The sequence below is a fragment of the Coregonus lavaretus genome (assembly GCF_964263955.1).
Source record: "Coregonus lavaretus genome assembly, chromosome: 22".
Lineage (NCBI taxonomy): Eukaryota > Metazoa > Chordata > Actinopteri > Salmoniformes > Salmonidae > Coregonus > Coregonus lavaretus.
The window spans coordinates 20,362,349-20,384,908 of record NC_140009.1 but is presented as its reverse complement, the minus strand read 5'-3'; the positions used below and the strand labels follow the sequence as shown (position 1 = coordinate 20,384,908).

Sequence of the window (22,560 nt, the reverse complement as noted above, 5' to 3'; positions counted from 1 at the left end):
ACAAGGGGGCGCTCTTCTCTCATTACAGCACAACCCTGCAGTGTTCCCCAGTGCACCAGCCCCACCAATCTCTCCCCCACACTAGGTAGACTAATTTCCGGCTGTCTGGGACTCTCTGTGTCATCCCTCTTTTTCCCACAAAGCTGTGAGAGTGATGGAGGGCTGTTATGATTGGGAGGGAGCGTGTTCCTTTACAGGTGGTTCAAGAGAGGGAGAAACACTGTTCCAAAGTGGTCACAGACAGTGCTCTTTCCCTCCACGCACTAATGCCAAAACAATCAAGGGGGTTTGGACTATTAGACTAGAGGAAGGTAGCACTGTTGCATGCCTTCTTTCCTGGCGATGGAGAGAATGTAAAGGTTGGTGGAGGAGGACGAATCACGGACAGATGGATCTGGTGAGTGGGAGAGTGGTTGGTCGGTTAGTTAGGGGTCGTGTGGGAGAGTCGGAGTGAGAGAGGGAGAAGGAGTGAGTCGGGGGGAGGTGGGGTTTTCATCTCAGTTCTGCTGCAGGATCAGGGTCTCCAGCTCGTCGGCCGAGCGGAGCAGGAAGGCAGCTGACTCGCGGTAGCCGGCGATGAGCTGCCGCACGGCTGTGATCTCCGTGGGGCTGAGCTGTGCCGAGGCCCCACTCCCTCCGCCGCCACCGCTCCGCCCGTGGCTGTTGGAGCTGGCCGATGACGAGTTGGACACCAGGGACTTCATGCTGAGGTCAGTAGGGCCTGGGGAAAGACACACTCAAATTAAGACACCTACTGGGGGCATTTTACTACAAATGTAACTCTTAGAAATCATAAATATGCATTCTTATCCACTTATCAACAGTAGGAAATATATTTTAGATGAGTTCCACCTGTATGTTTGTAAATGTTTGCTACATGCAAATACGGGCAAGAATAGTTTTCTCAATAGGTCTCAGTCCATTCTAAACTAGGCCAGTGATGCTGCTACAGTACGAGCAACATGCTTCAGGTAAGCTAAGGTATGCTGCTACTCTAAGATGCCATTCGCTGGCCAATCAAAGACGTGAAGCATGCTCTCTCACCGTTGCTCTGAGCAGTGGCGGTTGTCAAGGAGACAGGGTGTTGCATGCTTGCTCCCAAGCCCCCGTAACCACGGTAACTGTAGTTGAGCCCACCATTGATGTAGAGCTGGTCCTGGGAGTAGGCTGAGGCGGCCAGAGAGTAGGCAGAGTGGGCCAGGGAGGCCGGCTCGTGAGAACTGGGCTTGTCAAGTGCTATCTGCTCCTCCTGGGGGGAGACGAGAGAGAGTTTTCAGTCCCACTTTCACGTATATAATAAGAACAGACTTTGCCATTGGCTATTGGAAAACATCCACAGTACATCCATCCACCTGAGAAAATAGACACGTACACACACACACACACAACACACACACCGACTAACACACCGACGAACACACACACACACACACACACAGAGTACTCACATGTGCCTGGTAGACATCCAGGCGCAGCCTCTTGGCAGCCTTGCGTGTCTCGCTCTCACAGGCGGCTGCCAGGATGTTCTCAGCCATGGCTGAGGTGAGGTGAGGTGGGGTGGGTCGTGTCTGGCAGGGGAGAGACAATCAGCACAAATTCATCCCCACGTCAGAGCAGAGTACCCTTTTTAAGGTTGAATAAAGCTTGTTATAGCCAGTACTGTCTGCTCTTTGCTTAAGAATAGACAGTTATGCTTTGCTTGAATTCTTGCCAGAATAATCAACACTGCATACAGTAGTGTGTACACAGTAGGCACCATAATGTGAACATCCCAACATTGTGTGAAAATAACACATTGACCACAGGGGGGCAGTACAGAGCATATATAAAACACTAATAATACAGAACATTTTCAGAAGCACCTGCTCATTACAAAAAGTTTCCAACTCATCTATTACAGATGAAGCTCATTCCTAACCAGATTCATGAGCACTGACTACATTTTTAACAGAATATTTGACCAGGTAAGGAACAAAATTAAAGTATTATATCCTGATCTAAGAACCAATGTTGATACAAACCAGCAAAGAAAATCAATGATGATGAATCCTATGGGAGTACTGTTGCTAGACAGAGCCCAGACAACATCTATACATGGGGGATGGAGGGGGCCAGAGCAAATGGCTACCAGACCAGTCACACACAGGACCACGAGAGAGGGAGGGATGAGAGAGGGGGTATGAATGAGAGGGGTGAAAGATGAGAGGGAGAGAGAGGTGTGGTACGTCTAGACCAGCCACACACAGAATGAGGAATGAGAGAGAGACAGAGATGGAGGGATGAAAGAGAGTAGGAATGAGAGAAGGATGAGAGGAGATATGGTAGATGCGGTACGTACCTCCATGCCGTTCTTCTTCATGCGGCGGCAGGATTTGAGGTAGGTGCGGATGCGCTTGCGAGCACGCAGCTCGAACTCTGGGAACTGGCGGCTGCATGACTCGATGATGGCCTGGATCTTCTCCTTGGGCTGCTTTGAGATGGGCACCATGCGGTCCAGGTTCTCATCCACAAACAGACGCACAAACATCTGAAAAGAAGATTTAAAAAATCCTGTAGAAAAAAAGGTGTCTGCTCTGCTAGCTATTTGCTGTTTACAGTGCTCCTGAGGTGAAGGTCATGTAAAGGTGAGGTGAGAGGAGCTCTTACATTGTGTGTGTTTGTGTGTGTCTGTTTGCACATGTGTGGTGTGTGTGTGCATGTGCGCATGCTGTGTGTGTGGTTGAGGTGAGAGCAGCTCTTACGTTGAAGGCCTTTAGTCTCTCGGGGTCCATGCCCTCTGTGTCGTTGATCTTGTCACTGTCGTCGTGATCATCATCGTCATCATCGTCGGCCGCCGCTACGCCTCTGCTCACGGTCAGGTCCTCGGCACACGTCTCCATCTTCAATGAGTCGTAGCTTCCTGAGCTGTACTGAGGAGACTGTCACACACACACACATATAGGTGCACGTGCGCATTCACACACAGGTTCGTACACAAACACACACACATCAAAACACACATGCACAGGTGCACACACACACACAGAATAAGCACAGACAAAGAAAGAACAGACACAAAGCCGGGGTAAGGTTTTCACTCCGTCTGTATGCTAGGTGACATTGAAAGCACCCGGCACAATCTCAATCATGAGGAACACTGAAGACAGTGAGACACAAAACACTGCTAGCTGTTGTTGTGCCTAAACTGTTCTATTTGTCTGATCCTTCCAATGCGGCAAAGAAGATGCTTTCAAGGACAAGGCTGCATTGTCAGAGCATGGTGAAGTGTGTGTCTAATTCAATAGCCAGGGAGCAGGAAGGAAGAACCTTTTATCCCCTCTCTCCTTTCATACTGTCCTCCACTGACTCCTGTATGGATGTTCATCACAAGTACAGCAACACAACTAGGCTACTTCTCCTGGCACAGCCGCTCTCACTGCTCTCATGCACATTCTCTTGCTGGTTTTCTATCACGACTAATGTCTTGGATTCCGACCTGAGAGCGTTCTCAGAATGGTGTCTATTAATTCTCCATCCACTGGAAATTGATAAGTAATTGCAGTTTGGCGAGATCTCAATGGAATCTTCTCTCAGCTTTGTCCAATGCCCTGGCAATGAACCTCACCTTCTTGTGCATTCCTCACCCATCATAGTCGGTCATAGCAAGACATTGGTCATCTATAACAATGGCACACTGAGCTGTCAAGACTATTCCTCACACGGTACTGGTTGGCTCATTGCTCAACATTATCACTTTGTGTGTAATAAATCACCATTAGACCTGGGGTCAAATACTATTTGAAATCATTCAAATACTTTGAAATACTTTTACTGTTTGCTTAAGTCTGCCTGGAGTGCCAGATGGGCGAGGCTTGCAGTTTTACATACTATTCTATTGGTTCATTGCACCAGGTAAACTCAATCAATCCCAGCTAAAGTATTTTAAATATTTTCAAACACAGATCTGGGCAGAAGGCCTCACCTTGTTGCCGTAGTCCCTGATCGAGTCTCTGTCCAGGCGCAGCTCAGCGGCATGGGGGAGAGGCTTGACGGGGTACTTCCTGCGCAGCTCGTCTGGGGTGTCGGGCTGGAAGGGGCCCATCAGGGCAGACCCAGGTAGCCTGGTTTCACTCAGGTTGACTGGAGCCTGTTGGTCCTCGGACGATGAAGACGAGGAGGTGGTGCTGAAGTCAAGCGGGGCCGGGGGCCCGTTACCGTTTACCACCTTCCTGTAGGGGGTTCCCCCCACGCACCCTTCAGACCCCGGGGCTGCCCCGCCCGCAGACGGAAGGGTCATGGTGTGCATGCCGTTCCCGCTGCCGCTCTCCGAGGATGAGTCGTCTGTTGAAACAAAGGGAGGAACACCAGTTAGACTGGTAGAATCATCATCAGAACACTACACTGGAAACACACAGGGAGGAACACCAGTTAGACTGGTAGAATCATCATCAGAACACTACACTGGAAACACACAGGGAGGAACACCAGTTAGACTGGTAGAATCATCATCAGACACAACATCAGCTCCAGACATTTAGAGAGGGAGGGGAAATATAAAGTGTAGCCTACATCACACCTTGAGTATGAATCCCACCCTCAACCCAGCCAAGGCCTCAGTGTGTCAGTACCGCCAATTAGCAGTAGAGAGAGCTGTTGTAGTCAGTAAGAATGCCCATGGACTAATGCCCATGGAAGAATGCCCATGGAACACTCAGTGTGGTGGCTTTATAGTGCACTCAGTACAGTGTTACAGCCATGGTGCAGCAGGCAGGCAGAGAGGCAGGCAGAGAGACGTGTGCTACGGTGCTGTGAGTTAGTTAATTAAAGCCATCCAAGCAGGACCAAGGCCAGACAGTCAGTTATACTTATTCATGAGAGCAAGTACAGAGAGCAGAGAGAGAAGCAGCGCCACCTCCCCTGTACCCCAGTCACACACTGTATGCTACACACAATAGAACCAGGCAAACTAACACCAAGTCTGACCATCCATGAGCCCAGCTCGTCTACTTGTCTCTACACAGACACACACATCCCTCCCCTCCTCTCTCCCCACCAAAGAAAATGGTGCCCTCCCCATCCACCAGCCTGTGGTGAGCAGCTAGCTCCTTAACTCAACCAGAGGCAGCTACTAAATAAGTGATTGTTTAGTGCATGGCTCTGCCACTGAGCCACGCTGATGGATGGCCTGTGTGTTTTTCCACAGTCCTCCTTGTCCCCATCTCGGTCAGACGCACACACACACACACACACACACACACACACACACACACACACACACACACACACACACACACACACACACACACACACACACACACACAATGACTAGAAGTAGGAGGGGCTGTAGTATCTCTGTGCATTGCTGTGTAGTGCTCCACCACCTCTCATTGGCTAGTATAGGTTAGTGGTGGTGGAATGGGCCTAAGGACCCCTGCTTGTCCTCATCACACAGACTCCCATTCTCACAGACACACTGCCTGGCCTGTGTGCATAACCCTCTGAGTGGGACTAAGAGGGGCTCACGTGCCTCTCCCAGTGTGTGTGTGTGTGTGTGTGTAGATTTGGACTTAATGCCTACGTACCGTTTGGAGAGTGTGCGTGCAGTGAGGACAGTATTGGGGTCAGCTTTCCAAAGCCACCAACGAGGGAGGGGAGGGGAGGAGAGACAGCCAGACGCATAGAGCAGGTCAATGACAGAGAGGGAGGGGGAGGGAAGGAAAGGAGAGGGGGGAGGGAAGGGAGCTTGGGGAGGTAGGCAAGAAGCAAGGGCAGGGAGAGCAAGAAGGTAGAGATTTAGAAAGGGTGCAAGAGAGGGATCAGAGAGAGTTGGTTATTCCATGGTAGAGGGAGGTATGGGTAGAAAGTAGAGACCAGTGTGTGGGGATAGAGAGGGGGAGATGAGAGGCTAGGAACTAGGAAGGTGGTCAGAGGGGGGTTGGGGGTAAAGAGCAGGTCAGGGAGAGGGAGAGAAAGGCAGAGGGAAGAGGAAGAGAGGGGATGAAGCAAGGGAGAGCAGGAGGAGGGAGATAGTGGGAGGAGGGAGAGAGCAGGAGGAGGGAGATAGTGGGAGGAGGGAGAGAGCAGGAGGAGGGAGATAGAGTGGGAGGAGGGAGAGAGCAGGAGGAGGGAGATAGAGTGGGAGGAGGGAGCGAGCGGGAGGAGGGAGCGAGCAGGAGGAGGGAGATAGAGTGGGAGGAGGGAGATAGTGGGAGGAGGGAGAGAGCAGGAGGAGGGAGATAGTGGGAGGAGGGAGAGAGCAGGAGGAGGGAGATAGTGGGAGGAGGGAGAGAGCAGGAGGAGGGAGATAGAGTGGGAGGAGGGAGCGAGCGGGAGGAGGGAGCGAGCAGGAGGAGGGAGCGAGCAGGAGGAGGGAGAGAGCAGGAGGAGGGAGATAGAGTGGGAGGAGGGAGAGAGCAGGAGGAGGGAGATAGAGTGGGAGGAGGGAGCGAGCGGGAGGAGGGAGCGAGCAGGAGGAGGGAGATAGAGTGGGAGGAGGGAGATAGTGGGAGGAGGGAGAGAGCAGGAGGAGGGAGATAGTGGGAGGAGGGAGAGAGCAGGAGGAGGGAGATAGTGGGAGGAGGGAGAGAGCAGGAGGAGGGAGATAGAGTGGGAGGAGGGAGCGAGCGGGAGGAGGGAGCGAGCAGGAGGAGGGAGCGAGCAGGAGGAGGGAGAGAGCAGGAGGAGGGAGATAGAGTGGGAGGAGGGAGAGAGCGGGAGGAGGGAGCGAGCAGGAGGAGGGAGATAGAGTGGGAGGAGGGAGCGAGCAGGAGGAGGGAGAGAGCAGGAGGAGGGAGATAGAGTGGGAGGAGGGAGCGAGCAGGAGGAGGGAGATAGAGTGGGAGGAGGGAGAGAGCAGGAGGAGGGAGATAGAGTGGGAGGAGGGAGCGAGCGGGAGGAGGGAGCGAGCAGGAGGAGGGAGCGAGCAGGAGGAGGGAGAGAGCAGGAGGAGGGAGATAGAGTGGGAGGAGGGAGAGAGCGGGAGGAGGGAGCGAGCAGGAGGAGGGAGATAGAGTGGGAGGAGGGAGCGAGCAGGAGGAGGGAGAGAGCAGGAGGAGGGAGATAGAGTGGGAGGAGGGAGCGAGCGGGAGGAGGGAGCGAGCAGGAGGAGGGAGATAGAGTGGGAGGAGGGAGAGAGCAGGAGGAGGGAGATAGAGTGGGAGGAGGGAGCGAGCGGGAGGAGGGAGCGAGCAGGAGGAGGGAGCGAGCAGGAGGAGGGAGAGAGCAGGAGGAGGGAGATAGAGTGGGAGGAGGGAGAGAGCGGGAGGAGGGAGCGAGCAGGAGGAGGGAGATAGAGTGGGAGGAGGGAGCGAGCAGGAGGAGGGAGAGAGCAGGAGGAGGGAGATAGAGTGGGAGGAGGGAGCGAGCGGGAGGAGGGAGCGAGCAGGAGGAGGGAGATAGAGTGGGAGGAGGGAGCGAGCAGGAGGAGGGAGATAGAGTGGGAGGAGGGAGCGAGAGGCAGAGGCTGAGAGGGATGAAGAGAGATTGAGAGAAAGGGAGAGGCAAGAGAGGGGAGGGAGAGAGAGGGGGGAGAAGGAAGGTGAAGAGCAAAAAGGCAGGAAAGGAAGGTGTTAGAAAAAGAGAACGGGAGAACGATGGGGAGAGAAGGACAGAGAGGCTGTGGTGGTGGTGGGTTATGGCAGCAGAGGGAGGGAGGGAGGGAGGCAGGCGGTGTGTATTTATTCAAGTATAAAAAGTATTCATGCACAGAGAATAAGGCCAGGCTAATTCCTGCCAGCTCAACACAAATCCCCCTCAGCAAGACCGTGGTCGCCTGCTGGGGGAGTCACCGTCCTCTGCTGCTCTTAAAGGCACACGACACCCAGCTCTTTCCTGTATCTGTATCCTCCCTGTACTGTACTGTACTTTACTGTCAGCAGCACCCATTTTGGGTAACAATGAATTTGTATGCTACCTGTCCCTATCCAAATATACCAAACATGCCAATATGGCAAACATGTAGGCTAATTTACTCAGCATAGCACAACTGAAGATCTAGATGCTGAGACAGACAGACAGACAGAGTACACATAGGGTTATAGTACAGTTAAGACACAAACACACACACAGACAGAGTACGTTTAACACTGAGTAACAGTGGCTATGCATGTTGATGGAGACCAGACAGAGTAGAGGATGGCAGACTACAAGGCCTTTAGTAGTCTAGGAATGCAGAGTGCAGACAGACAGACAGACATGCTGCTAAAGTAATATGGGTGGACACTTCTGCTTTCTCCCACCCACAGCTTTAATGACTACTAATGACTCATAGGCTACATCTCAAATGGCACTATATTCCTTACACAGCGCACTACTTGTCTCTACTTGTCCTTCGCAGTGAAAATGTACACAGCGTGGTAAATATGATCACCTCTCCAGTCTCAACACAATGCTACAGTACAGGCAGCTAGGACCACAAACACTTTACACAACAAGTGTGGTTAGTGCCCTTGAAATAACTAGGAGGACACACTGTTTTTGGGCAAAAGGCAACAGATGAGATATGGGTTACGTCCCAAATGGCACCATATTCCCCACAGGCCCTGTTCAAAAGTAGTGCACTATGTTGGGAATAGGGTACCATTTGGGACACAACCAGTGTTGCACTCCAACCTAACCAGACATTAGGTATCAACACAACACACACTGAACTTTCTGTCCACCAAAGATTAATGTGGCTTTTAAAGAGGAGGACGGCAGAGCAACAAGTTACGCTAATTTCCTTGAAAGTTTGCAAGAGAGAAAGAGATAGAGAGCGAGAAAGAAAGAGAAAGAAAGAGCTAGGGAGGGATGGAAAGATAGGGGAGAGAGAGAGTATATAGTGGAGAGAGAAATGTGTGTCAACCACAGCAATACTCTCTGATCACTGCTCACGCATCACTGCTTTGAACACTGCTCTTCTCCTCTACCTGCAACTTTCCCTTTCTCTGCAATATAAAATCTAATCAAATTGTATTTGCCACATGCGCTGAATACAACAGGTGTAGACCTTACAGTGAAATGCTTACTTACAAGCCCTTAACCAACAATGCTGTTTTTAAGAAAATAAAAAAAGTGTTAAGTAAAAAATAGCAAATAATTAAAGAGCAGCAGTAAAATAAAATAACAGTAGGGAGGCTATATACAGGGGGTACCGGTACAGAGTCAATGTGCGGGGGCACTGGTTAGTCTAGGTAATTGAGGTAATATGTACATGTGGGTAGAGTTAAAGTGTCACGATCGCCAATAAAGTAGGACCAAAGCGCAGCGTTGGGAGTGAACATGATGACTTTAATGTAGAAATGACGACAAAACAAAACACGATCCGTAACGTCCTCAGTACACTGACTGAACATAGAACAAAAACCCACAACTAACACAAGAAAACCTACATCTTAAATATGGCTCCCAATCAGAGATAACGAGCCGACAGCTGACACTCGTTACCTCCGATTGGGAGTCATTGAATACAAACAAGGAAACACAACCACAACCTAGAAATAGACACAACAGAACTCCCCACCTAGAAATAAACGTGACAGACATGCAACCATAAAACATCACCCAAAACCCAACAAAACAACATACACCCTGGCTCAAATACACAAGTCCTGGAGCCAGAGTGTGACAGTACCCCCCCCTAAAGGTGCGAACTCCGGGCGCACCAGCATACAGTCTAGGGGAGGGTCTGGGTGGGCGTCTGTCCACGGTGGCGGTTCTGCCCCTGGTCGTGGTCCCCATCCCACCTTAGTCACCACCCGCTTCCCTAGCCTCCTCCACATTACCACCCCCCAACTACACCCCACTGGGTTAAGGGGCGGCACCGGACTAAAGGGCAGCACCGGACTACGGGGAAGTACCGGACTAAGGGGCAGTACCGGACTAAGGGGCAGTACCAGGCTGAATGGCGGATACTGGCTGGACGGCTCTGGTGGCTCCTGGCTGGTCGGCTCTGGCGGATCCTGGCTGGACGGCTCTGGCGGATCCCGGCTGGACGGCTCTGGCGGATCCCGGCTGGACGGCTCTGGCGGATCCCGGCTGGACGGCTCTGGCGGATCCCGGCTGGACGGCTCTGGCGGATCCCGGCTGGACGGCTCTGGCGGATCCCGGCTGGACGGCTCTGGCGGATCCTGGCTGGACGGCTCATGGCTGGCTGATGGATCTGGCTGCTCATGGCTGGCTGACGGATCTGGCTGCTCATGGCTGGCTGACGGATCTGGCTGCTCATGGCTGGCTGACGGATCTGGCTGCTCATGGCTGGCTGACGGATCTGGCTGCTCATGGCCGGCTGACGGATCTGGCTGCTCATGGCCGGCTGACGGATCTGGCTGCTCATGGCTGGACGGCTCTGGCTGGACAGGGCTGACGACGCACCCCGTAGGCTCGGGGCGTTGAGCAGGGACAGGCAGAACCGCACTGGGGACACACACCCCTGGCCCTACACGGGGATCAGGAACGGGCCGGACCGGACTGGAAACACCCCCCAGTACCTCTCTCCGTGCCTCCACACTTTCCATCCCCTTCGTAACCAGTGGCCCCCTTAAACTGGCGGCCATATCTGCCAACCTCTTGCACTCCTCCGGGCCGTACACCTTCTGCCCCGACGTCGTGAGCCCCCCCCTAAAAATTTTCTGGGGGTCTCTCCTCTCGGTGGACCAGGCCTCCATAGTCCTCTCCCAACCTTCGCTCCTCTGGCTCCACCACCCGTTATCCAACTGCCGCTTGGTCTCGTTGTGGTGGGTTTTTCTGTCACGATCGCCAATAAAGTAGGACCAAAGCGCAGCGTTGGGAGTGAACATGATGACTTTAATGTAGAAATGACGACAAAACAAAACACGATCCGTAACGTCCTCAGTACACTGACTGAACATAGAACAAAAACCCACAACTAACACAAGAAAACCTACATCTTAAATATGGCTCCCAATCAGAGATAACGAGCCGACAGCTGACACTCGTTACCTCCGATTGGGAGTCATTGAATACAAACAAGGAAACACAACCACAACCTAGAAATAGACACAACAGAACTCCCCACCTAGAAATAAACGTGACAGACATGCAACCATAAAACATCACCCAAAACCCAACAAAACAACATACACCCTGGCTCAAATACACAAGTCCTGGAGCCAGAGTGTGACATAAAGTGACTATGCATAAATAATAAACAGAGTAGCAGCAGCCTAAAAGAAGGGGTTGGGGTGGGGTGGGGTGGGGGGGCAATGCAAATAGTCCGGGTAGCCATGATTAGCTGTTCAGGAGTCTTATGGCTTGGGGGTAGAAGCTGTTAAGAAGCCTTTTGGACCTAGACTTGGCACTCCGGTACCGCTTGCCATGTGGTAGCAGAGAGAACAGTCTATGACTAGGGTGGCGGAAGTCTTTGACAATTTTTAGGGCCTTCCTCTCTCCCTCCTCTCCGATGTGATCAGGACAACATAGAACATCTGGAACATCTGTTTTTGGGCTAGGGGATAGGTCTGTTTCTATTCTATATGCATGCAGGATAAATGTAAAAAAGCCACATCCCTGCTCCCTCTAGGAAAAATAGAAATCCATCCCTGCCTCCCTCCATCCCTGACTCTCTCTCTCCTGAGGAGGCGTGCAGGAGGCCCCTGTGAATTCTGAATGTCACTTTGATACATGGGAGTGTTTAGCAGGCCGAGGGGCACTAGGGCAGAGGAGACTGTTTGTGTTTAAGACAGGTCTCAGAGAGCAAAGGACACATGCACGGACAGGTGCTTGCTCACACACACACCTAAAAAGACCTTGCGTCTCCAAACAGGAAAGGCCTCAGAGCACAAACACACTTCAACACACGCTTGCGCGCACACACACCTAAAACGCCTTCTAGCAGCCAGGGCAGAGGCAGACTCAGGGGACGTGGAGGGGGTGAGACAGTCAATCAATGTTTTACCCATGCTCCTCTCTGGGAGGCAGTCAAGGCGCTCCACAGCAGACAGACACAGGAAGAGGAGGAGGACGCTGTATCAGCCATCCTGACAATATTAATCTCCAACTGTTCTCACACACCACTGGGCATCAACACACATTTTTACATTTACATTTTAGTCATTTAGCAGACACTCTTATCCAGAGCGACTTACAGTTAGTGAGTGCATACATTATTTTTTTCTCATACTGGCCCCCCGTGGGAATCAAACCCACAACCCTGGCGTTGCAAACGCCATGCTCTACCAACTGAGCTACATCCCTGCCGGCCATTCCCTCCCCTACCCTGGACAACGCTGGTCCCAATTGTGCGCCGCCCCATGGGTCTCCCGGTCGCGGCCGGCTACGACAGAGCCTGGATTCGAACCAGGATCTCTAGTGGCACAGCCTTAGACCACTGCGCCACTCGGGAGGACACAAATGCACACACACACTGCAGTGCAAACCACCTTGTTGCTTTTGTTTCAGCTGATCAGAGACAACATACAGTATTATAGCAGCGTTTATCGTTTCAGACAGGTGCACACTTTCAAATCTACTAAGTCACAGTGTGAGCCTTTTCAATCAAGTCAACATTCATTGCTAGTAATCTACCCATTTCTAATTGAACACAAGATACAGTGCCTTCAGAAAGAATTCACACCCTTCACTTTTTCCACATTTTGTTGCGTTACAGCCTGAATTTAAAATTGATTAAATTGTATCACTGATCTACACACAATATCACATAATGTCAAAGTGGAATTTTGATTGTAGAACATTTTAGAAATTAATAACAAATTTAAAGCTGAAATGTCTTGAGTCAATAAGTATTCAACCCCTTTGTTATAGCAAGGCTAAATATGTTCAGGAGTAAAAATGTGCTTAACAAATCACATAATAAGTTGCATGGACTCATTCTGTGTTCAATAATAGTGGTTAACATGATTTTTGAATGACTCCCTCGTCTTTGTGACCCACACATACAATAATCTGTATGGTCCCTCAGTTGAGCAGTGAATTTCAAACACAGATTCAACCACAAAGACCAGGGAGGTTTTTCAATACTTCGCAAAGAAGGGCACCTATTGGTAGATGTATACAAATAAAAAAAGCAGACGCTGAATATCCCTTTGAGCATGGTGAAGTTATTAATTAGGCTTTGGATGGTGTATCAATATACCCAGTCACTACAAAGATACAGGCGTGCTTCCTAACTCAGTTTCCAGAGAGGAAGGAAACTGCTCAGGGATTTCACCATGAGGCCAATGGTGATTTTTAAACAGTTCCAGAGTTTAATGGTTGTGATATGAGAAAACTGAGGATGGATCAACAACATTGTAGTTACTCCACAATACTAACCTAAATGACAGATTGAAAAGAAGGAAGCCTGTACAGAATAAAACATATTCCAAAACATGCATCCTGTTTGCAACAAGGCACTTAATTAAAAAGGTAACTTTTTGTCCTGAATTCAAAGTGTTGTGTTTGGGGCAAATCCAACACAACACATGAGTACCATTCCTAATATTTTCAAGCATGGTGGTGGCAATGTTATGGGTATACAATGACTAGGGAGTTTTATGTCATTGGCAATGACTAGGGAGTTTTTTGGGATAAAAATAAACGGAATACAGCTAAGCACAGGCAAAATCCTAGAGGAAAACCTGGTTCTGTCTTCTTTCCAACAGACACTGGGAGACAAATTATATAATATAATATGCCATTTAGCAGACGCTTTTATCCAAAGCGACTTACAGTCATGTGTGCATATATTTTTACGTATGGGTGGTCCCGGGGATCGAACCCACTACCCTGGCGTTACAAGCGCCATGCTCTACCAATTGAGCTACAGAGGACCACACCTTTAAGCAGCAGGACAATAACCTAAAACACAAGGCCAAATATACACTGGAGTTGCTTACCGAGATGACATTGAATGTTCCTGAGTGGCCTAGTTACAGTTTTGACTTAAATCGGCTTGAAAATCTATGGCAAGACTTTAAAATTGCTTTCTAGCAATGTTCAACAACCAACTTGACAGAGCTTGAAGAATTTTGTACAATCCAGGTGTACAAAGATCTTAGAGACTTAGAGACCCAAAAGGACTCACAGCTGTAATTGCTGCCAAAGGTTTTTCTAACATGTATTGTCTCAGGGGGTGAATACTTATCTAATCAATATATATTAGTGTTTTATTCTTCATTATTTTTTAAATAAATGTTAGAATTTTCTTCCACTTTGACAGAGTATTTTGTGCAGATCGTTGACCAAAAATTACAATTATATCAATTTTAATCCCACTTTGTAACACAACAAAATGTGGAAAAAGTCAAGTGGTGTAAATACTTTCCTACAGTGTTTAGACGTGAGAGTAAAAAGAGAGCAATATATCACAACCCACTTGGTCTGTCTTAACTCCATTCCCTCCCCAGAAATGAGAGAGAAGCATTTTAATCAATATGATTTAATCTGTTGCGGCAATTCTATATTTTCTATAAATCAATGTTTCTATTGTAGTTGGCCTCTTGTACATTGATTTAAATAAACTGGACAGATTAAAGCCTGGCATTAATTAAGGGAATTGTTTCTTTAGTGTAGCGAAGGCCCAATAAATTAAATTCCCCTTTGCCGTGTAAACAAAACAGCCAGCGGTGGCGGCGGCACTCCGGTCTACACTGTGCAGAGAGAGAGAGACTCACCGCGTTGCTGCCTCAAAAAACACTGTCTGTCCACGATTCAATCAACTCAGTCTGACTGCATCAGAGGAACTAAAGCATGAAGCTACAGGGAGCTAACAATACTGCTCAACCATGTGGGAGAGCACACACACACTGAACACACACACAGCCATGTAGGAGCATACACACACGAATACGCACACACACACACACACACACACACACACACGTAAACCGTAAACACACAGTAATGTGCACTTAAAAGCGCACAACCTGGAGGCGAGTAGCGTCTATAGCCACTGACGCACTCACACAAAAGCATATTCAAATACTAGCCTAGGTTATATGTGCAAGGACTTTCAGAGACAAACAAACATGGAAACAGACATGGCAACAACAACATATAGGCCTAGGCCTAGCCTACATAATAACCAACTAGGCTATACACCAGGCAGTATTTTTGTTGAGCGGATGGTCAGGGGGCCGGAACATAATTACAAATAATTCCTAAACTGCAAATTGGCCAGGTAGCCATGATTAGCTGTTCAGGAGTCTTATGGCTTGGGGGTAGAAGCTGTTAAGAAGCCTTTTGGACCTAGACTTGGCGCTCCGGTACCGCTTGCCGTGCGGTAGCAGAGAGAACAGTCTATGACTAGGGTGGCTGGAGTCTTTGACAATTTCTAGGGCCTTCCTCTAACACCGCCTGGTATTGAGGTCCTGGATGGCAGGAAGCTTGGCCCCAGTGATGTACTGGGCCGTACGCACTACCCTCTGTAGTGCCTTGCGGTCTGAGGCCGAGCAGTTGCCATACCAGGCGGTGATGCAACCAGTCAGGATGTTCTCGATGGTGCAGCTGTATAACTTTTTGAGGATCTGAGGACCCATGCCAAATCTTTTCAGTCTCCTGAGGGGGAATAGGCTTTGTCGTGCCCTCTTCACGACTGTCTTGGTGTGTTTGGACCATGATAGTTTGTTGGTGATGTGGACACCAAGGAACTTGAAGCTCTCAACCTGTTCCACTACAGCCCCGTCGATGAGAATGGGGGCATGCTCAGTCCTCTTTTTTTTCCTGTAGTCCACAATCATCTACTTTGTCTTGATCACGCTGAGGGAGAGGTTGTTATCCTGGCACCACACGGCCAGGTCTCTGACCTCCTCCCTTTAGGCTGTCTCATCGTTGTCGGTGATCAGGCCTACCACTGATGTGTCGTCGGCAAACTTAATGATGGTGTTGGAGTCGTGCCTGGCCATGCAGTCATGGGTGAACAGAGAGTACAGGAGGGGGCTGAGCACGCACCCCTGAGGGGCCCCCGTGTTGAGGATCAGCGTGGCAGATGTGATGTTACCTACCCTTACCACCTGGGGGTGGCCCGTCAGGAAGTCCAGGATCCAATTGCAGAGGGAGGTGTTTAGTCCCAGGGTCCTTAGCTCAGTGATGAGCTTTGAGGGCACTATGGTGTTGAACGCTGAGCTGTAGTCAATGAATAGCATTCTCACGTAGGTGTTCCTCTTGTCCAGGTGGGAAAGGGCAGTGTGGAGTGCAATAGAGATTGCATCATCAGTGGATCTGTTGGGGCGGTATGCAAATTGGAGTGGGTCTAGGGTTTCTGGGATAATGGTGAGAATGTGAGCCATGACCAGCCTTTCAAAGCACTTCATGGCTACAGACGTGAGTGCTACGGGTTGGTAGTCATTTAGGCAGGTTATCTTAGTGTTCTTGGGCACAGGGACTATGGTGGTCTGCTTGAAACATGTTGGTATTACAGACTCAGTCAGGGACATGTTGAAAATGTCAGCAAAGACACTTGCCAGTTGGTCAGCGCATGCTCGGAGTACACGTCCTGGTAATCCGTCTGGCCCTGCGGCCTTGTGAATTTTGACCTGCTTAAAAGTATTACTCACATCGGCTATGGAGAGCGTGCTCACATAGTCATCCAGATCAGCTGATGCTCTCATGCATGCTTCAGTGTTGCTTGCCTCAAAGCGAGCATAGAAGTGATTTAGCTCATCTGGTAGGCTTGTGTCACTGGGCAGCTCGCGGCTGTGCTTCCCTTTGTAGTCTGTAATAGTTTTCAAGCCCTGCCACATCCGACGAGCGTCTGAGCCGGTGTAGTACGTTCAATCTTAGTCCTGTATTGACTCTTTGCCTGTTTGATGGTTCGTCGGAGGGCATAGCGGGATTTCTTATAAGCGTCCGGGTTAGAGTCCCGCTCCTTGAAAGCGGCAGCTCTACCCTTTAGCTCAGTGTGGATGTTGCCTGTAATCCATGGCTTCTGGTTGGGCTATGTACGTACGGTCACTGTGGGGACGACGTCATCGATGCACTTATTGATGAAGCCAGTGACTGATGTGGTGGCCTACCGAGTGGCACAGTGGTCTAATGCACTGCATCGCAGTGCTAGCTGTACCACTAGAGATCCTGGTTCGAATCAAGGCTCTGTCGTAGCCGGCCGCGACCGGGAGACCCATGGGGCGGCGCACAATTGGCCCAGCGTCGTCCAGGGTAGGGGAGGGAATGGCCGGCAGGGATGTAGCTCAGTTGGTAGAGCATGGCGTTTGCAACGCCAGGGTTGTGGGTTCGATTCCCACGGGGGGTATGAAAAAAATTAATATATGTATACACTCACTAACTGTAAGTCGCTCTGGATAAGAGCGTCTGCTAAATGAGGGCGAGGGAGAGCTTTGTACGCGTCTCTGTGTGTGAAGTAAAGGTGGTCTAGAGTTTTTTTTTTCTCTGGTTGCACATTTAACATGCTGGTAGAATTTCGGTAGAACGGATTTAAGTTTCCCTGCACTAAAGTCCCCGGCCACTAGGAGCGCTGCCTCTGGATGAGCGTTTTCCTGTTTACTTATGGCCTTATACAGCTCATTGAGTGCAATCTAAGTGCCAGCATTGGTTTGTGGTGGTAAATAGATAGCTACGAAAAATATAGATGAAAACTCTCTTGGTAAATAGTGTGGTCTACAGCTTATCATGAGATACTCTACCTCAGGCGATCAAAACCTCGAGACTTAGTATTAGATTTTATGCACCAGCTGTTGTTTACAAATATACACAGCCCGCCACCCCTTGTCTTACTGGAGTCTGCCATTCTATCCTGCCGATGTAGCGTATATCCCGCCAGCTGTATGTTATCCATGTCGTCGTTCAGCCCCGACACAGTGAAACATAAGATATTACAGTTTTTAATGTCCCGTTGGTAGGATAACCTTGATCTTAGGTCGTCCAATTTATTTTCAAATGAATGAACATTGGCTAATAGGATTGATGGAAGAGGCAGTTTACTCGCTCGCCGTCGGATCCTTATAAGGCACCCCGACCTACGTCCACGATATCTCCGTCTCTTTCTCATGCGAATGACGGGGATTTGGGCCATGTCTGGTGTCTGTAGAATATCCTTTGCGTCCGACTCGTTAAAAAAAATCTTCATCCAATACAAGGTGAGTAATTGCTGTCCTGATATCCAGAAGCTCTTTTTGGTCATAAGAGACGGTGGCAGAAACATTATGTACAGAATAAATTACAAATAACGCAAAAAAACACACAAAATAGTACAATTGGTTAGAGGGCTGTAAAATGGCAGCCATCTTCTCAGGCGCCATCTGCCAAGCCGCCTGTCATAAAGGCAGTGTGAAAGTGTGGTAACAGGGTGACATTGGTATAGTATAGGTATGAGAGATTCATCAGAAGAAAGAGTGAGAGCACAGAGTAAAGGCTAGTGGAGAGAAAGAGAGAGGGAGAGAGAGAGAGAGAGAGCGGGAGAAGGAGAGAAAGAAAGGAGAGTGCAGAGCACAGAGAGAGAGAGAACGAGAAAGTGAGTGAGCTAGAGAGAGAAAGAAAGAGAGAGCAGGAGATAATGAGAGCGAAACGGAGCGAGAGAGATAGAGATGCAGAGATGGATAGAGAGGAGAGTGCAGAGAGGAGAGTAGAGAGAGACGTGTGCAGGACGGGTCACTGAAGAGGAAGGTCAGGTCAATCTATTGCACAGGGATCACAGCAGCGTTCTGCCTGGCCTCTATGGGACCATGTGACTTCATGACATAGTGGCTGAGGAGGGTCACATGGTAGAGCCCTGTGACAAAAGTACAACCAATCGCACAAACATCTTCATTCAGCCAGGGCCTGGGAAAGCACAAACATTTATGTATGGGCTACAGTGTGTGTTTCAGCTTGTGTGTCTGTGTGTGTGTGTGTGTGTTAAAAATATGTCCCTGTGTGTACAACAGCCCCTCTGAGGACTGGCCCCCGCAGGGAGAGGGAGAGGCTGGAGCCCAGGCAGCAGTAACTCCTGTGGTTCCTGTGCCATCTGTACCTGGGCCAAGAGGAATGTGAATGAGAGGCTTTCCAGGGCCCAGCCAGGTCAAGCTTGTGTCTACAACACTAAAGAACATCCTAAAGTCAAACTTCAGCTGGCTCGCCTCTCTCCTTCAGACACTACTCACGGCATATGGCCCGGCCAGTGCAAATAATATTGCTAGCCGCTGTACGTCCTATTACATTTATACAATTATCCTCTTAGTTTTTAATACGGATGAATCGATTTCTTCTGTCATTAGCAGGGCCTAGGTGTTGATTAGACGGATGCGGTGCAGCGGTGGTGGTAGCCAATGGGAGGGCCCAGTGAGGGAGGGGACTGCTGGATGGAGAGGAGCGGGGGGTAGTGGAGGTGCTCTAATGCGGCGGCCCTGTCGTTTTTCATTTACAGCTCCAGTACGCTCTGACAGCTTGAGGCTTTTTTTCCCTCTCCCCTCAGAGCTGACCTAAGTGCGAGCAGTAACAGATGCTAATTCCTTCACTCCCACTTCCCCAATCTCCCCGAGGGGGGTGGGGGGTGACCGGAGTGGTGGATAAGAGAGGGGGGTGCGCTGACTCCCCTTCGCAGGATTACAATGGATTATCCCGCTAAGAAGCGGCACGAGCTGCTCCCCATGCCTGCGCAAGGCCCTGGCATCCCCATAGCAACAAGACATTCCCTGCTGCCCCTCTCTCCATCCCACCTCCCTTCATCTGTCTCTCCCCATGCCTGCGTAGGCATCAGTGACACCTGTCCCCCTCTGACAGCCCAGCCCACTCAGGGTGTGTAGCAGGGAGTAGGGGGGAGAGAGGGAGAAAGAGGGACATCACAGAGGGCAGAGGGGAGAGAGGGAGAGGGACAGCAGGAGACAGAGCAAGACCAGGGGGATGTGTGTGTGAGAGAGAAAGGGAGGGAGAGAGAGAATGAAGGAGCGATAGCAGCAGTGAGGCAGGAGAATGAGGGGAAAGGGAAGAGAGGGAATGAAAAGAGAGAAAAAGGGAGAGAGATGACAGGGAGTATGGAAGAAAGCGTGAGCATGAATAAGGAGGAGAGGAGGGGGGAGAGTGGCGAGCCTCCTGTAGGGTTTGTCCTCTACTGTCTCAGTAGCCCCTGACATGGACAATAATCTTCCCTTCTGACACCTGGGGAACAGGAGCCGCTCTGCGCTGAGAGACCCATCTGTGCAGAGACGCATTCCACACACAAACAGGGTATGCTAACATGTACACACCAGCACGTCACACACACAAATAAGTAGGCGGGAAAGCAGGCACACAGCCACACACGCATACAAACACACAAGCAGGCACACACACACCAGACACATACTGGACACACTACACCACCATATTATAGCAAAACCAACAATACAGTTAATTCTATTTAAAAAGACGCCAGTGCATGTGATCACAGGGAGTGTAATCAGGTTGATTGAAACTTGAAGGGCACTTCGTCAGTTTGGAGTTCAAAGCCACAGAGCCACATAATTAGAGGATGGCTCATCATCATCATCATCTACCACCACCATCTTTAACCTTTTACAGTCTAGGCCCTGTCTAACCCGGGGGGGGGGGTTAGACAGGATATGTCTGTCCTATATCTGAGAGATATAAGAAATATCAGGGAACTATTTTATAAGTATTTAACCCCTTATTTTTGGCACTAAACTATCTCCATATATACTTCCATTCATTTTTAAAACTGGTATCCCGGGAGGCCTTCAGACAAGTCTTGTGAGGATTGTGGGTGTCCTAGAGCAAAACAACCGACATGTACGTGTTCATGAGAGTCTCGCAGAGGGGTCACATTAGTATGTAGCCCAAACTGTTTGGATGCTACAGACAGAAGTTGGCAGATCGGCTGTACTGACTTCAGATGAGTCCCAAGACGTTTGTGGAGGTCGTAGAGCAAAACGGAGAACACCAATAGTTTGTATGCCAAACCGTTCAGACGCTATTGACGATTTAGTGAGAAGACCGATTTTCGGGATGTTTCATGGTCTGACAAACACAACTCTAGCTCTGCCACCTTTCACCGCAGATGCGGAAATGCGACAAAAAAAAAAACGGATCTCTCTAGCTTAAACTAACGGATTTTGAATGGGATGTTTTTATTATGCTAATTAGATTTTCGCTGGGCCGCGGAAATCGACTCTAGGGGGTTAATAAAGGGAAAGTCCACACACACACACAGCCTCCTCTCTGCCTCCAGCCCCATAGGGAACATGACTTAGAAGGAGCCATACCTACAATACAGTTCAGTAGGGGGAACAATAGTCTCCTCGACAGAGGGAACAAAAGCCCAGCATCTATCCTCTCCTGGAGGTCTGGCTGGCTCTGGATGGCCCATTCTTTGGGTGTCAGTGAAACGAGCCTCGGCGGGGCAGAGAGGGAGAAAGCCTCTCATTGTTCTGGGTGACACACAGATGCTGGCAGCAGTGGCTGAGTCGTGTTCTGGGGGCGGGGGGTGAGGCGGGGGATGTGGGGATCGGGATGGGTAGAGGGAGGAGGTATCACGGAGAGGCACAAAGCCACAGGGGAGGACAGTGTGTCCGCCTGCCTGCCCTACAACACGACATCAACCTCCTAGTGTTACAGTATCACCCACAACAACAGCACACACGCTCAACATTACTTCTTAGGGACAAAAGGAACAATGGCTATTCACAACACTACAAAAGATACAAATCATCATTACCACCACAATGATTATAATAATTCCAGATAATAATAATCCCATAATACACTACGCAGCATTACACAGTTGAGCTGCTTGCAAAATAGCCTACCGCAAATGCGGAATCTGGGCAGCCAATCAACTCAAAATAGGATATGATGATGAGCGCTGAGTAGTAAACAATGATGCCAGCAGCGTGAAGGGAGGCTGACTCAGTAGGGAGAAGAGACTGACTGACTGACTACAGGGAACAGAACATCTCTCTCTGATGGCTGGCCTTTAACCAAGTCAGCCTCATACTACTAACTACTAACTGTCATTTATCTCATTCAGGTAAGGTCCCTCTCTCTGGTCTCGCTCCCTCTTTCTCTCTCTCTCTTCCCGGGGATACTGCCCCAGCGGGTTGAGGGTGGAAGCAGGGCCGGCAGGCTGGATGGTAACCAGAGTCCCAGGCCTGGGTTGGGGCCTAGATTGGCTGAGGGCTGGATGGGAAGCAGGCATGCAGGCAGCGGCAGAAAGAAAAGAACAGGGGGCAAGGCTAGGTCTCCCTGCTGAATGGACATGATTGTACGCTATAAAAGGGGAGAGACAAAAAGCCCATTTAATGGCCTGGTGAAAGGAGGGACGGATGGCAATGCAGAGGAGGAGAGGAGAGTGAGGGGAGAGGAGGAGGATTCAGTAACAAGAGAGGAGTCCCGTGTAGCTCAGTTGGTAGAGCATGGTGCTTGCAACGCCAGGGTTGTGGGTTTCGATTCCCACGGGGGACCAGTATGAAAAAATGTATGCACTCACTAACTGTAAGTCGCTCTGGATAAGAGCGTCTGCTAAAAATGTAAATGTAGGAGGGATGACAAATCACACACTCTGCAGTCCCATGCCTCCCTCCCTACGCTCAGAGAGAGAGAGGCGCTTATTCAGCTTTATAGTCTGTCTGTACATTTAGCAGACGCTCTTATGTATCAAACAAAAACATGAAACACAAAATATATTCTGACGTACTGTATAGGGTATGGGACAAATAG

The 22,560-nt window shown here is 49.9% G+C and overlaps 1 protein-coding gene across 1 annotated transcript in view; it reads right to left on the bottom strand.

Annotated features, from left to right (window-relative positions):
* Positions 1-497: 497 nt before the first annotated feature.
* Positions 498-22,560, bottom strand: part of LOC311150416 (nucleolar protein 4-like) — a gene marked incomplete at both ends in the record, with an annotated part of 171,365 nt that continues 149,302 nt past the window's right edge. Inside the window, 6 exons of the mRNA XM_084187887.1 lie at positions 498-721; positions 1,045-1,249; positions 1,449-1,568; positions 2,339-2,527; positions 2,742-2,918; positions 3,962-4,320. Of these exons, the coding sequence (XP_084044013.1) occupies positions 498-721; positions 1,045-1,249; positions 1,449-1,568; positions 2,339-2,527; positions 2,742-2,918; positions 3,962-4,320 (1,274 nt within the window). The remainder of the gene's footprint in view (positions 722-1,044; positions 1,250-1,448; positions 1,569-2,338; positions 2,528-2,741; positions 2,919-3,961; positions 4,321-22,560) is intronic.